Source organism: Saccoglossus kowalevskii, chromosome 14, assembly GCF_978046115.1.
Source record: "Saccoglossus kowalevskii chromosome 14, keSacKowa6.1, whole genome shotgun sequence".
Taxonomy (NCBI): domain Eukaryota; kingdom Metazoa; phylum Hemichordata; class Enteropneusta; family Harrimaniidae; genus Saccoglossus; species Saccoglossus kowalevskii.
The window spans coordinates 2,776,950-2,792,379 of NC_140654.1; the positions used below are offsets into that span (position 1 = coordinate 2,776,950).

At 35.8% G+C, this 15,430-nt stretch overlaps 1 protein-coding gene across 1 annotated transcript; it reads left to right on the forward strand.

Moving 5' to 3' along the window:
* The first annotated feature begins 552 nt into the window (after positions 1–552).
* LOC146734369 (uncharacterized) lies at positions 553–1,692 on the forward strand. Its single transcript, XM_085508220.1, has 3 exons — positions 553–583; positions 989–1,096; positions 1,328–1,692. The coding sequence occupies exons 1-3, from the start codon at positions 553–555 to the stop codon at positions 1,561–1,563; spliced, it is 375 nt and encodes a 124-aa protein (XP_085364346.1). The 3' UTR covers positions 1,564–1,692.
* Positions 1,693–15,430: the final 13,738 nt, after the last annotated feature.

Genomic DNA, 15,430 nt, shown 5'->3' on the forward strand with positions numbered 1-15,430 from the left:
TCTTAAAGCTATCTGTTAATTTAATGTCTTCTATACTATAAAGTAGCGTCTTCTTTTTGCTTGTGGGGCACCTGCTTAGCGCTACTGAGTTTTCAGACGTGGTCGTGTGGTATGAACAAAACTGTGTCTTACACTTCTGTCATGAATTAGTTTTCGCGTATCTGTTGACCGACTTATTTAGCTGATTACTAGTAAATGGCTGTGTGATATCTGTCATCATTTAGGCTCATGCGAGGTCCTAAACGGAAGTTGACTCAGTGATTTGGAACTAATCACGATATAACCGTCGCCATCCTGACCGCTAATTCTAGTTGGTATTTTCAGTTTAACTTAGTAATATAGTGGACGATTAATCAAAAGATATGACGTGTTCAGTTTGATTGGCTATGTGAAGTTGAATGTGTGAAGGTTACGCCTTACAGTGTTTTATCTTCTCTGTAATTGGTTTTGTAATACGTAATAAACAGTCTAAGTCCTTGGTCAGAGAGAGAGAGAGAGAGAAAGAGCTCCACGAAGCGAGAGAGTCAGGGTCAGTGCTGGGCAGAGACCCCGATGAGGCAGTTCGCCTCGAGGCGTTCTCGAGGTGGCTAATGACTAGCTATTGAAACGTATTTCGCTGTGTGCGTCTATTTGACTGTAAAGTTTAAGTGACTTTCCCGGTCCGGTACCTCAAGCTGACGAGATATAGAGACAGACGATATTTCCCCCTGACACGTGTTGGAGAAACCCGAGACCAGAAAAGATTTCCCCCTGATACTTCACTCTATAGCGACTCTAGTTCCTATAGTGTCATAGTCGTCGAGCTGCGTCGCGTTCGATATGGTTCCATGCGGCATATAAAATGCGCGTAATTTGTTAACCCCGACGGACCTTTTACAGAAAAAAACCATGGTCGCGTGTTTACAATTTACACGCGTTATATGCGTCGCTATATGGAATCAATATTAAATAGATAATTTATTAGCTATATTGTTATGTTATTTTTCAGGACTGTGCAATGGTTTCCTTTGTCAGGATTTATGTATACCTAGTCTCTGGGTGTGTAATTTCAGACAGGACTGCGTGGACAATGCGGACGAGAAAGACTGTGAGCATAGTAAGTGTATGCACACTGAATTCCAAATGTTTCTCAAAGCTGTAATTTTTAGTGTCAGAATCAAAATTATGAACATAATATTCATATTAGGTCGAAAGTTGTAAACTAATTTTAAATTCTATGAAAATGTGACACACTGTTGATGACAATTTATTTAATTATACATATAAAATTGAACACAATTTCAATACAACATGCAAGAATGATTTCTCTTTTCATTCCTTATTCCAGGGACGTGTTTCGACAATGAGTTCACGTGTGACAATGAACAGTGTGTAAGTACATATGACAGATGTGACAAGAAAGCTGACTGTATCGATGGTTCCGATGAAAATGACTGTCCTGGTAATATTTTCTTAATATTCATATATGGTCCAATCGAATCGAATCGATTTGTCATGTGTCCTAGTAACTCCGTCTCAACTCTTATGATGAACCTCGCTCTTAGTGACGGAGCGCTTCTATAATATCAACATAACAACAAGAGATGTAGTTCAAATCGACGATTATGTTAGATTATGCAGTCGTTTGCCAATACCATTTTCCGTTCATTGCGAGATCCCGCGTTATGCGTGAAATCGAACGAAAAAAAAAAAAAAAAAGGTCATAGCGTCGTAGTGGCGACAAACATCGCGTGGGATTCGACAAACGCGAAAAGATTTCGGGGGGGGGGAATTCCATGCTTAATAATGTGCTGTACAAATTTGATGATAGGCGATTTCAATGAAATAAGGGTAACGCAATATTCGCCTGTCAAAGATCGACTTTTCGACGTGAGCTACGAAATAAACTAGTTCAAAATCAAATCGGCAGACGTTCGGCGCGCGTCTTTCATGCAACTCACGAGATCTCGCAGTTGAACGGAAAATCACCTATTAGAGAATAGCAGTAACGAATGAATACGGATAAAAGCACTACATATGTTGATGCTGTCAATTACGCTTCCATAGCAGAGACACTTCGATGCTAAAGGACGCGACATATAGAAACAATTTATTATGAGCTCAGGACAAATTACGCAAAAGTGAAATTGACCCCCCCCCCCACTAAATTAGAATGTCCACATTTACAATGCGAGTTGATAATCAGTAGTTGTGTAACTCATAAACATACATAGTAAAGTACATGACCCAGTTATGTCCTATCTGGCTGTTCAAACCCGGTTCTCATATTTATAATAATAATTGTTTTATGAAATCGGACTAGCTACCCGTCACAAAAACATGAGTTCAAAGCACATACTGAAAATAATAAATAGCAATTATATATGCGAATACATCATTATTTAGGAGAATTGTAAAAGACTGGAATAGGGAATTCACTCTTTTTTATCACAAATATTCAGAACTCAGACTTCGTGTCCTTGGATGTGTTATTCATAGGAATTGAACATATCAATTCAAATCGTATCACCCATTCACGTCTTCAGTTGATCAAATTGTCATAAGGAATTGTCCACAGCCGTGGTTTAGATGAGGATTGACACTATGATCAAAGCGGTGAGCGTAAAACCGACCTCGGAATTGACATGGCATTGTACAAGTGGGTGGGGTTTATCATGATCATGTCCTACAATAAATCTCGACGGTTTAACCTGTGCTGGCGTGTTTCGTGTTAAAAACATGTTATATTGTGTTTTATATGTGTGCGTCGGTTCATTTTGTAGAATCATGCCCAGATACACATGTGATGTGTGAGAATGGCACGAAATGCATCTTCAAATACCAAGTATGCGATGGCTGGAAAGATTGTGGAGAGGAAGCCAATGGAACTATTGCATTGGACGAATTGTCTTGTACATATAACGTCAGTGGCTGTGAGTAAAATATTTTTTATCTTGCGTTTTCTTTTTTCAGATAAAAATGAAAGAATAAAAAAGTTCTGAAAATCTATTTTGGTGTCCTGAGAATGCATGGCAAATGATGTATTCATGTTACACTTTCAATTTTTCCAAATATCGGCAATTTTGATCCAGTTATATAAAATGAGCCTTCAGCATATATAATATAGATATCCAAACATGACCATTTCAAATTTACAGCTAAGGTCCGTGACTACAAAAAGGTGTTATTCATGCCTGGGTGGTACGACGCATACCTTGATATCGAAGAGGACCCGACTGTATACAAGACATTCGAAGATAGTTATTACAGAGATCCTTTTTATGGTCGAGTTAAGTCAGAAGATCCGCCAGACTGGCGAGCATTCATGTCATTCAGCAGAGACCCGTCGTGGACTCCATTGCGAAAAGTTCTCAAGTTTTCCAAAGATGAGTTAAAAGTGTTGGGGCATCAACTTGAAGACCTTATACTTGAGTGCAGCTTCGACGGAAATGAATGCGATATGGAAAAGTAATTATAAACTTCAACATTACTGTCCAAATATGGAGAAAAAAAACACTGCAACGTACAAATGTGCTTCTTTTTTAAGTGTCACTGTTGTCTCTCCTGACTTTTTTATGTGCAAATTGCAAGTGCTAGTGACGACACATAGTGCATTTTGCCACAGAAGTCATATTCATGTTTGGGACTACATGACAGGGCTGTGTGGCCATCTCTCTGTCAAATGGCAATTTGTAATGCGCTATCCTGGCGTCAACCAGGCCCGGTCGAACACAAGCACCTGCGGACCTTAACCAAGGTTCCCCCAAAGTCGCATTCGTTAGTGAATGAATCTCGGCCAGTGGAATTGGCACACTCACCCAGGGTAGGGGTCGACCATTTTGATGTTCAGCCTAATTTAGGATTTGAACTTGGGTCTACCGATCATGAGTCTGGTACGACAACCACTATGCTACCAGTGACCTGTATGTGCTTCTTTACTTGAACATAAACGTTAATATTCCAGCTATAATATTATTTTTGCTTACCACTCAGATGATATTGTAGCATGTAGTGAAAAGGAATCAGAGTCGGTTTTGTGGTCAAGATACATTTGGGTTTTAGAATAGCTTCAGTGTTGAAAGCCTAGATCATGCGTTTAAAATTAATCGGCTATCATACTTTACTTAATATTTGGCTGAACTATGTTGTATTTTCGAACACATTAATTTCGGCAGTAAATGTTTATATAAGGCAGCGCCAAGCGTCACACTTATATCTATGATAAATAACTTAAGACCTAATCACTTATAAATTACCTGACCGATTTAGAGAATACCTAAATGATTTAAAATGTAAGGTCGATCTGGATGCTGGTTGTTCAATAAACCTAACGGCTTACAAAAATAGCTGGCTACATCTTCAGCTTTAAGAAAACAAGAACAAAACATTCGAGCATGATCCCTCTGAAGACGTAAATTTCTTAAACGAAAGTATACATCATCTGAGGGCACTCATTATGTGCAAATAATAATATTCAATTGAGGGCGCTCTGTCAGAGTGTGAACAATTGTGCTTTCGATGATCACTAACTTGTAAAACAAAACAAAAAACGATTTCCTTCTTAATACTAAAATAACCCGGGAGTTTTTGTCACTGTGAAATCTCGCATTTCGCGAGACTTCACAGGATTTTAATTCCTTCGTCACTGGTGGATCTAGAAATTCGGTAAGGAGGAGCGTGATCCTACTGACGTGGCCTCCGGTTGGCTGGGTTTGTCAATTGATTTGTCAATTTTATTTTATTTTGCGGGCTGAAAGCGCGCCTCCTCCTAAATCCGCGCGTGTTCGTTGATCGAAATCATTCAAACTGGGATATCCAATCCTCAGCTTCAGGAACAGTCTGCTTCGTGTCCTGGAATCGTTCGACAAATATAGAGACCATTCTCGCTGTGTTTGAAGGTTAATCGTGGCCTTCGCAAGTCAGCCACTCAGATTTATACATAAAAAGTGCAGTTAGAACGTTGATTAATAACACTTACACAATACACTTGTTTTGGTCATAAAAGCCACAAAAATTATTGTGTATTGTTCAAAATATTGAAATTAGGTATAAATAAAACAGTACAACTATAAAAGTTCAAAAACATGAAGCTTCAGAAAAGTCTGCGAAACATGGTGGCAGCTTTCACATTTCAACTCAAAAGATTCACGGCATTGCATTGAAAAGGTAAAGATGCAAAGTCAAACTACCAAAGGCTTAAGGCTGGTCTCATTATACATTGATATAAACCAAAACAATCAATCACCGGTTAATACAATTCAGTACGGTCACTAAAAAAGGGGAGCTCCCTGACATTGACCAATCAATCGTTGTATAGCAACGTCCATACAAGTGGCATCAGTTGATACATGCATCACTTAAAGGTGAGCAAAGGTCTGGCTTTTGTCAGTCTGTACGATTTCTCGCTATTAACATCGTGAGAAACTTGAGATGAAACATTTGCAAACACCATGTTACAACTTTTAAATTGTCAGTAAACAAGGCCTTTCATAGTAGAATTTCTATGGGATTGACGTATTGAATGGATGAATGGGTTCAATTATCAGTGTTCACGCATGACGTCATTGACTGGCCCTCTAGAGGCAAAATAATGCCATGCAAAGTGTACGTTTGTCCTCTACTTCACTGCCCATTTCATACTCGATATTTAGGGAATTTTCAGCACATACAAGTTGTTTTTATCGCCAGAATTCATTCATAGATCTCAAAACTCATGTACGACGTGACAAAAGCCAAACATCTGCTCCCCTTTAATGCAAGATACCATTATTTGCGGGAGAGGTGTAAGGCATGACATAACAGCTTCACTGGACTACAAAAAAAACGAATGTCCCTATGTACACAATTATATGCATTATGCTAATTAGTAAACCACAAAAAAGTACTAAAAAATAAATAATAAACTACCGTCAACGAGATGCACATATCGCAATTAGGTATTAATAGAACACTTATTACCAAAAATGGCTAGGTCTTGTAAAATAACATTTCACGGACTGCTATGATGTGGACATTTTGTCTGCCGAATCAATCCAAACATAACAGTAACTATATGTTTGAGATAACGAAAAAACGAAAGTTTGAAAACCTTACCTAGAATGTATGGTTTGAGGAAAAAAGTCCAGGTCTGTGTATTGTGAACAAAAGCTGTGATCACGTGACCTCTCGTCAAGCATCATTGGAAATTAATTCATTCAAAATGGAAGATGGAATTGGAAAATAACTTATGGATTTCCTTATTTTAGAGATTTTCATACTTTTCAACACGACGAGTATGGCAATTGCTTCACATTCAATCATGGCATGCATGGAGTGCCGTTACGTAACTCCACCAAAGCTGGCGGTGATTATGGTAAGCACAATCTCTCCTATCATAATTATGTAACATTCGCTTATCAGAAACATCCTACCAATGCTTACAAAAACAGTACAAGGTTTAGTTGAGATGAGAGCAAAGAAATATGAAATATCTGGTTGGATATGCTGTTTTTTCTTGAAAATAGATTTTTCTGGTATCTTGTATATAAGATGTGTTTTTTGAAAAACAAAATTGACACCACGCACACACACGGTTATTACTCGTATTTAATCTACACTTTCTAAATGTGCATATAGGTCTTCGGCTAACAATGAATGTAGAACAACCAGAATACATCACTTTCTATGGCAAGGATGCAGGGGTTCTGATGACTATACATTCTCCGGAAGACACGCCATTTCCAGAAGACCATGGCATGGTCCTGCGTACAGGAAGCAAGACCTCCATTGGGCTATATAAGGTGAAAATATTGTCTTTAGAATATCTTCATTCATTCACTATTGAAATCCGTAGAGGACGATATTTTTTTAATTATCATTACCAGTTTGATAAATCCACCCTGCAATTGGACATCCAACTAGGTGTGTTCTATTCAATTTTCTCCCCACAACAATGGCAGAGATGAATAGATTGATGGATGGGAGTTGGCTATTGGAGTGAAACCAACACTATTTGTCTGAATGTCCGGAGGAATATACTTGACTTGTAAGAAATGACTGCATTTCTGGTTCAACAAGTTACCTACTATCCCACATGCAAGCCTTCCTGTTTATTTATACACATGGCGGTATATGTTCAATACATTTTATTAGCAAAGTAATTAAACATTGGTCACAAGCCACTTTTTATTATTGGTTTACTGACAAACCATTCAAGCTATTCTCTGGCATACTGGCAAGATATACAATTGTCAACTGTTTTAATTTCAGAGTCGATCGTAACTGTTTTGAAATTGAGTTTGAAAGAACTGAAATTCATACAAAATCATTGAAAATACAATCTATCGGACACAAACCAAATATGCACATGTAGGCCATTGTTTGTATGGTTTGTACCAGTTACATACCTCACACAGATGTGTGTTTTCAACTACTTCCTATACATATAATTATTCTCGTTTGACAGGAAGATGATATACTTATTCCTGAGCCAAATAGGGAATGTGAAAATGTGGATACGTTCTATGGCATATACGGTGACTACAAATATACCACACTGGTAAAGTATTGATATAACATAAATATTCCCTTCAATAACTCTTGCTTGTTTCAGCTCGGAATATACTTTTGTTTTTCATGTAATTATGTCATTAGTACATTATTCAAGGTATATGGCCAATCTGGCATACTATTTACTCTCCTCTCCAATCTAGTCCGTTTATGTTTAAATCATTATCAAATATCAAATATGCTCGTTCATTTGTATTAGGCTTGCGATAAATCATGTTTGAACAGATACATACAGTACTACTGTGGGTGCGTCGATACAATCATGATTGAAGGAGTTCCGAGGTGTATGATTCTTAATGACACCCAAGGTAAGCACCTTACCAGAGTTGGTAGGGTAGAATTATTGTTATTACATTGTTATGACAGATGTATCAGCACAGTTTAAATTGTACTCAATAATATATAATAATTTAGTTCATACAAAAACCGTATTAATATGTGTTGGATTAGTTGGTTTAATTATTTCTTTTAACATTTTGTCATAGAGGTATGCCAACAACTAATGAATTACTTGTACTATAGAGGACTACTGGTGTGTCGCTGTCCAAGACGGTGCAGGCAAGTACATAAAAACACCATGCGATAATCTGTCCAGTGTTAATAATTTAGTGTAAAGTTCGAAAGATGAACAAATACGTTCACTGACCACTTAACAATGAGATCTTAACCGACATAGCTTGACACTACACCAGAAACATCAAACGGTATTGTAAAGTCTCAATCTAAAATGCTTTTACTGAAGTTTACTGAGTCACCACATAAAATCACACGCCTCGTCCCCTACGTATACTCGGACAATATGTTGTTTTTTATATATTTATGTATTTTTTTTAACTGGGCATATTTGAACACTGACTCTGACGCAAATTTTTCTTGATATGTCTGGTAATATAATCAATCAAATGTTGTATCGGCTTATATACATGTTTGTGTTTTTTTGTGTCATGCAATGTGAATTCAATATACATGTATGAAGAGTGACCACCAACATAAACACTAATTATTATAAACGAGTTTTGCGATTGTTTCAGTGTAAATACTACATTTGGGAATATAAATTCAAATAGCAGAAGCTTGTTTGCTTGATTTCGATGCTTTTCTTCTTAAGTTTTGTCCTAAAGTATTTTTGATTTTCCAGGTCTGTTAATTATTACCCAAGAACATCACAATCACTGTGGCCATCGGATGCCCATCGGGTAAGTTTACTCACCGGCAATTACTAATTATCAGTTATATTGATGTTTGAAAAAAGACTACAATCTGCTGTGTATATCATTGTGTATTATTCGTGACAATGTGTCCACAAACACAGGAAGTGACGTATTCATCAGGCGATGACATTTCAAACAGGTGTATCATTGGTTGAATTAAGGTCGTTTGTTCCGTTATAGGGTCACCTTCTGGATGTGCTTCATGCTCTCAATCGTAAAACAAGAAACATATCGGATGAAGTTTCTACTTTGTAAGCAATAATATATTATTGTGTGTTTTGTCGGTTGTTAATGAAATATAAATCATTTACATATGAAAAATTCTGTTTACACCGTTTTTAACGTGCGTTTTGGCTATTCTGTGAACGTCTTGAAAGTGTTATAAGTTAGCGCAAGTTGGCGCAAGAACTACATCAATAGAATATACAGCCAATGCCAATAAAATGTTAACATGGATTAAATACTAACAAATCAAATTCTGTATTTCTCTAATTTCTCAGAAGCTTTCGAAGCCTAATATCACATGTAATAACATAAATAATTCATAGTGTTTTCCCGTTTTCCTCGCAAATGTGCGTTGTCTTATCTGGACACCAACAACATATTTGCTGTTGATATATGCTATATTTCTATATTAATTAACATGTTCACAGGTTGAATTTAATGATGGTAGAGGTCTACTATCAAGACCTCCATTACACGGAGATACGTGAGGTAGAAGCATACACGGTACTTATCTCTATTCTAAATTAATGAAATATTAAGTATGAAATAAGACTTTGCATTCCAATGTTTTTATATGTTGTGGATACCTGAAAACCTGCTAATTCCGCCATTAACAGTAATTATATTGTTTTATTTCTAGACGGGTAACTTCCTTGGTGACATAGGAGGACAATTAGGGCTCTTTGTTGGTTGCTCATTGATAACACTTTGTGAGTTAATACTCTTCATTCTCACGTTGGGACGGCATGCAATCAGGAAAATCAACAACTATTCAAGGAGACGACAACCCAAAAAAGAAGATGTAGGACATACGAGTGATGTAAACGGTAGTCAAGTGTTTAGCATAAACACAGTATACAATGCCGAGCTGTGATATTTGCGTTCACATGTGAGGGCCGTGAATGTGCGAGTATGGACAAGGTTTTGAAAATGTGTTTCAGTGGGCGGAAAATTCTGCTTAACGTGACTATGAAGACACTAATATGTGTAACCCTGCGAATGATAATTGATGATCCATGGAACACTGACACTATCTACCTCACTAAAACCATATAATATTGAAATACTATACGTAATGTTAACGATTTCATTCGAATTCTGCGCGTTCATATATACCTCAGATTTCAATTTGTTGATGGAGCATTATGTAGCTGTAGTGAAGAACTCAGATGGAAGGGGGCACTGTATGTGCGTGTGTCGGCTACGTACATCTCGTGGCCATGGAAACAGCGTTGTATGAAAATAAACGAGACAAAACAGCAGCATATTGTGAATATCAGGTGCTGTTATTTATGACTTAGTAATGACATAATTTATTATCTGTAAGATGATGTTCTTACACAGAAATGACAATTCTATATTGGAAATAGTATGGAAGCCTAATTAAAAATAAAATGCCAGAACATCAAATTGATTGCCGCCCCCGTCCGACAAAAAAGGTCTGTGGTATTCCTAATCCATTGATGATATTTTTTCGTAGGTGCGGTAATTTTGCGTTGGCCTTCGTACTTCACAACCCAACATGAGTTGTTACTCTATGTGTGGTACCATAATTAACTATTGTGTACCACTTACTCTATGTGTGGTACCATGATTAACTAGTAACTAGGCGAGCAGTGATTGTCATCTGCATTAAAATTGCCGAAAAATGATTTTAATTTTAAACATTTAGACATAATTAAATCGAAACTAATGTGTAGCTTAGAAAAAGAGACTATTTTTGGAGGTATTCAGTCATTTTGACCTGATGAAAAAACAACTTATCTCAACGAATGAAGTTTATGTTCTTCAATATCAAAATCACATGCTTGTTTTTACCATAATAACATTTTTGTGACACTGTTAATTTTTTTATCATCACAAAGTTGGTTGTGCAAGGGAACTTTTTTATTTGTTATTACTTTTTTCTCTTTATTTGCCATTGATTAATTTTATCTTCTTATTGAACATAATAATAAACAAAACTGCACAACATTAATTGTTCGTTTTACATGCAATAAGAACGGGGATTAAGTACGAGCATATGGACGGCTAACATGACGTTCAAGAATTGGGATTTACAAGCTATTCCGAGAAGGGCCTTTTGTATGTTCGTTTAATGATAATGTGCAACATATTTTAGCCATTTTGGAAAAATAAGCAAGCTTTCCCTCACTAATACCAATGTGTTTTTACTGAATAGTAAATATTCAATTGATACACATTATTCATAATTAGGAGTACCCAATGTTACAGTAACAACTTGTCCAGATAACGTTTTTCAAAAACACTAATGTTTCTTTCTGTTCCTAAGTTTAAATGTTTCTCATTATCATATATTAATATAACGTTATTTCCAAACAAGAATTCGCGTATTATGCTTTTTAATAAATTAATAAAGTGTGTATTTAATAAGTTTATATTTATTTTGAAATCCGATGGTATAATTTCGTTAATCGTACTCCAAACATATGTAGCAGCGCTGCAATGACATACATGCTTAAAGGAGTCAGTAAGACAGCATATAATCTCATAAGATTACAAAGATATGTATCACATGGCAATAATCTTTACTTCCATTAATCTTGTTAACATTGTGGTCAAATAAATACTCATTATTTTAGACTTATTTTCAACTCATAATTCTGCATTCATTTACCCCTCCTAGTTTACCCATCCTAACAGTCTAGTTTTATTGCAGATTCAAATATTTATAAATGTTGTTGTAACGTTACCAAATGTAAATAGCTGGTCTCAATGCAATGCTCGACAATACGAGTCTTGATTTGCGACGTCACATTCTAAATGTACACCACTTACCTGTTATGTACATGCGTTTGCAAAAACATTTTAATATCAACATATAAACGAGATATAGGTAAAGTTTCAGGTAGTGAATTCAGACATTTATTTTACTGTATTTAGAGTTACCAGTCTGTAGGTAGGACTACTGAATCGACGTCTAAGTTACAAGTTACATTACATTTTCTGCGCTATCAAGATTTACGGTTCTAATCCTAGCCTTCCGGTAACCACCATTGCCCGCAATTAAACAAATATTGTACCAATTTAGCATATTCTAATTGATTCAAAACCTTCAACACCTTTAACTTTCAACAATATAGTGTTGTGAGTCTTATTATTAGTGTCTTATTAAAGACATTTTGGGGTACTGAAATTAATAAATTCTACATAAAAACAAATAACTTAAAAATAAATGCTTGAGACTCACTAGTCGTTTAGATACACACAAGAAATGGATGAGTTTCCCAGCTTGATCATTATCCATTAAACACAATAAAAATAATTGTAGCTTCTGGAAATACACTGGGTGGATACAATTATATCTACTTTGTTAACAAGACTGAAACAAATGTTATAAGCACGATAAAATTCATTATTTACAACATATTTGTTAAGTTTGGAAAATATATTTTCGACATCTCAATTGAAACGGAATGTGCCGTTTTTGTTGGCTGATTATTTTCGTTATTCGAATGAAGATAAAATTAGTTAAAGACATAATGTACGAAGAACATTTTTTTTTAATTTCACATTAAAAAATATTGATGATTTACTTATAAAGAATAGTGATAATATCCTAATGATATTTTCAGGTGAACTTGAGATTAAGAAGAATACAGAATTTGCCTCTGTTTCATACTGTGCCTTGAATTTGACTCTACCATACGATATGACAAAAGATGATATTAACGTTATTATCAATTCTCCACACTTTTACAGAAATGTCCTTTAGATTGGGTATACTTGTTCCAGCTCATTTGCATACAGCTCACATACACATGCAGATTTTTAAAAAGATATTTCTGTCATCCAAAATATTAAACTAAGGGTTTTGCAGCAAACGTCTAGATGAACATTCATAGGGTTATTTTGGCAGATAATCCATTTGAATATGACTCATGGTACATGGAGAGTGGGCTAATGTAGACAGATAACCTCCTTCCATTACTTTATCTAAACACGCTAAACACGCATCAAATAAACTGTCATATTTCTATTACGGTATATGGTGCCGCTTTTTATAAATAAACTGACACCTGCTTTGCATATTCATTGCAATGTTTGAACTATGGCGGGCTATGACGTAATAACGGCGAATACTGTGACAGATACTAAAAGGGGTACATCAATAAGGAGAATGAAAAAGGTTGACGACGTTCTCTATAATTAGAGAAACAACTATAGATGTGTTTGGCCTTTCACTTTAGGCCCATCAGTTGTGGTGTATTCTGACTGGAGTGTGTATGTCGGCATCGTTTACGCATACATGTCAGCATAGTAAAAATGTGATGGTTTGTTTACTACAAATCAACTCTATCAGCTGTTAATCTGAGCTTTTAGTTGACTAATAATAACGCACTATTCGAAATGTATTATAATGTAATTGTACATGTCGATTCCACTAGAGGGCGCTAAATCTGGATGAAACGTTTGGACGCCACTCTTCCATAAAAAGTTATATTACAAATAGGTGCAATAATTTCAACGATTTCGTTACAAGAAACAATATAATGCTCAGTGAAACTTAGAAACATTACATATAAAAATGTGTTTATTGCAAGACAATTCAATTGCCAATTGTTTGATGACTACTTAGTAAAACTAGTAACATTTTGAGTAATTATGAACGATCAATACAGTCACATGAAAGTTCATTGGAATTGTCGATACTGTGTAAAAATATTTTATATTGTTATAAAATTGTGGATATTTAAAATATATAAAGGGAAGCCATGAACAGTTCTAATAGGTTACCATATGCCAATACATAAGGAATACAACGCGTAGTCACGTGGAAACACATGTGCGTCCATTTCGAACCAAAAACGGTATTGATCAACATTTAAAATTGCATTCTGGGAGCATTCATTGAGCTTCATCGGAGTTTTTGAACTATTATGTGACGTATTTGATATTCCGACTTTTCGTGAATTGAGGGAAATATATAATAGATGTGCATGGCTTTTTATGTGGGACACAGTAATTCGAATATGAACAGAATCCTGGCGAATCATTATTTATTTTCTAACGCGTTCATATGATATGTTTTGAAAAAAAAATACTGTAGAATACTTAATTTTAGCTGGAATTAATTTTCGCTGAAAATACTTTTTGGGTGTTTTGTATGGAATTTATTTTCACTAATTTTTGACGAGTTAAATAAAATGTAGGAAAAAAAGGTATATTCGATGGATTTTATTCTCACTGAATCATTCCTTCATCGAAAATAGCGAAAATTAATTCCAAGTGAAAATAAAGTATTTTACAGTAGTCCCGAAATCACTTTGAAAATCAGATTTCCATTTGATTTGTTGTATTGCGACATTGTTTCAAAATTGTGTTTGAATCCTTTGACCTGTTGAGTAATATGTGTTCTGTACATTTACAGTATTCACAATACACCAACGTCACCGAACAGTTCATCAGTGGATAGGGGTTTCAGCATTTCAGGAGGTCTTTATTCGACGATCAAATATAGGCTATATTACAAAACCAATATTGAATATAAAGTAATTCCATCATAACTAGACCAGACTTTTGTTTCCTGCATTGTCATAACTGGTTTTCCTTTTGAATTTATTACCAAACGCTTCAGCGTGGTATTAAGATTTTGTTTTCAGGCTTGGGTGGTAATAAGGTGGAAAATGGTTGCACATATGGGGGGTAATTCCTGGAATTGCAATAGAGAGGGTTCAGGCCGAAATACATATATATAGTGTTTCCATGATACGTCTGATATTTCTGTGGTATTTTGCTGCTGTAAATAATGCAAGATTTGTTCCGAAATTCAGTGTGTTGTGTGCACTCCAGGGTTATTCGTTTTTTTGCTCAAAACACCCCTATTTTTTAATGGGAGAGTCGAATAGTTTCACTCCCATTGGGAAATCTGCATTGTTACTTGAATGAGAGCTAACTAAACACATTTTCCAGACCGGCGAAAGTGTATGCAACAGCCAATGTTAACAGCCTGTCACGTGATTTTAGTCTGATTGTCAACATCAAAAGAGGCTAATCCATTTACGCAGGTAAAACTGGGAATAGAATATGTGAGGGATTGTATCAACAGAGATGTGTATAATGAAAAGTAACATCTATCCTTCTTTTGCATCGCTGGGCATTTCTGTTTAGTATACTGGTTTGAAAATGTTGAATTTGCATGATTTGCAATGTGTTTTTTTACTGAAACTCCCCTATTGATCGAATCCCGGGTTTGAAAGAGAACGGCACACCACGTGATTCGTTTGAATACAATGGTGAAGGCACGCAAGCATGACTTACGTTGTCAGCAGTAGTCGCTGAGCTTCACGCTACAACTTCACTTGTGATGTTGCTTGTTAGCCGTGGATTGAATTAATCTTGATTACCGGTTAAAATGTTGCTTATTTGGCGTTGGTGATCTTTATTTGGAACTGGGTAACGTCGCCAGCAGAAACCTCCTGCGATTTTGATGTTAATGGTTGCGC

Excerpts from the sequence above, each read along its gene's own strand:
- LOC146734369 (XM_085508220.1), top strand. The coding sequence starts at position 553 with ATGAGGCAGTTCGCCTCGAGGCGTTCTCGAG. Across the intron at positions 584-988 it reads CGCCTCGAGGCGTTCTCGAG|GACTGTGCAATGGTTTCCTT; the intron begins GTGGCTAATGAC and ends GTTATTTTTCAG. Across the intron at positions 1,097-1,327 it reads CGAGAAAGACTGTGAGCATA|GGACGTGTTTCGACAATGAG; the intron begins GTAAGTGTATGC and ends TCCTTATTCCAG.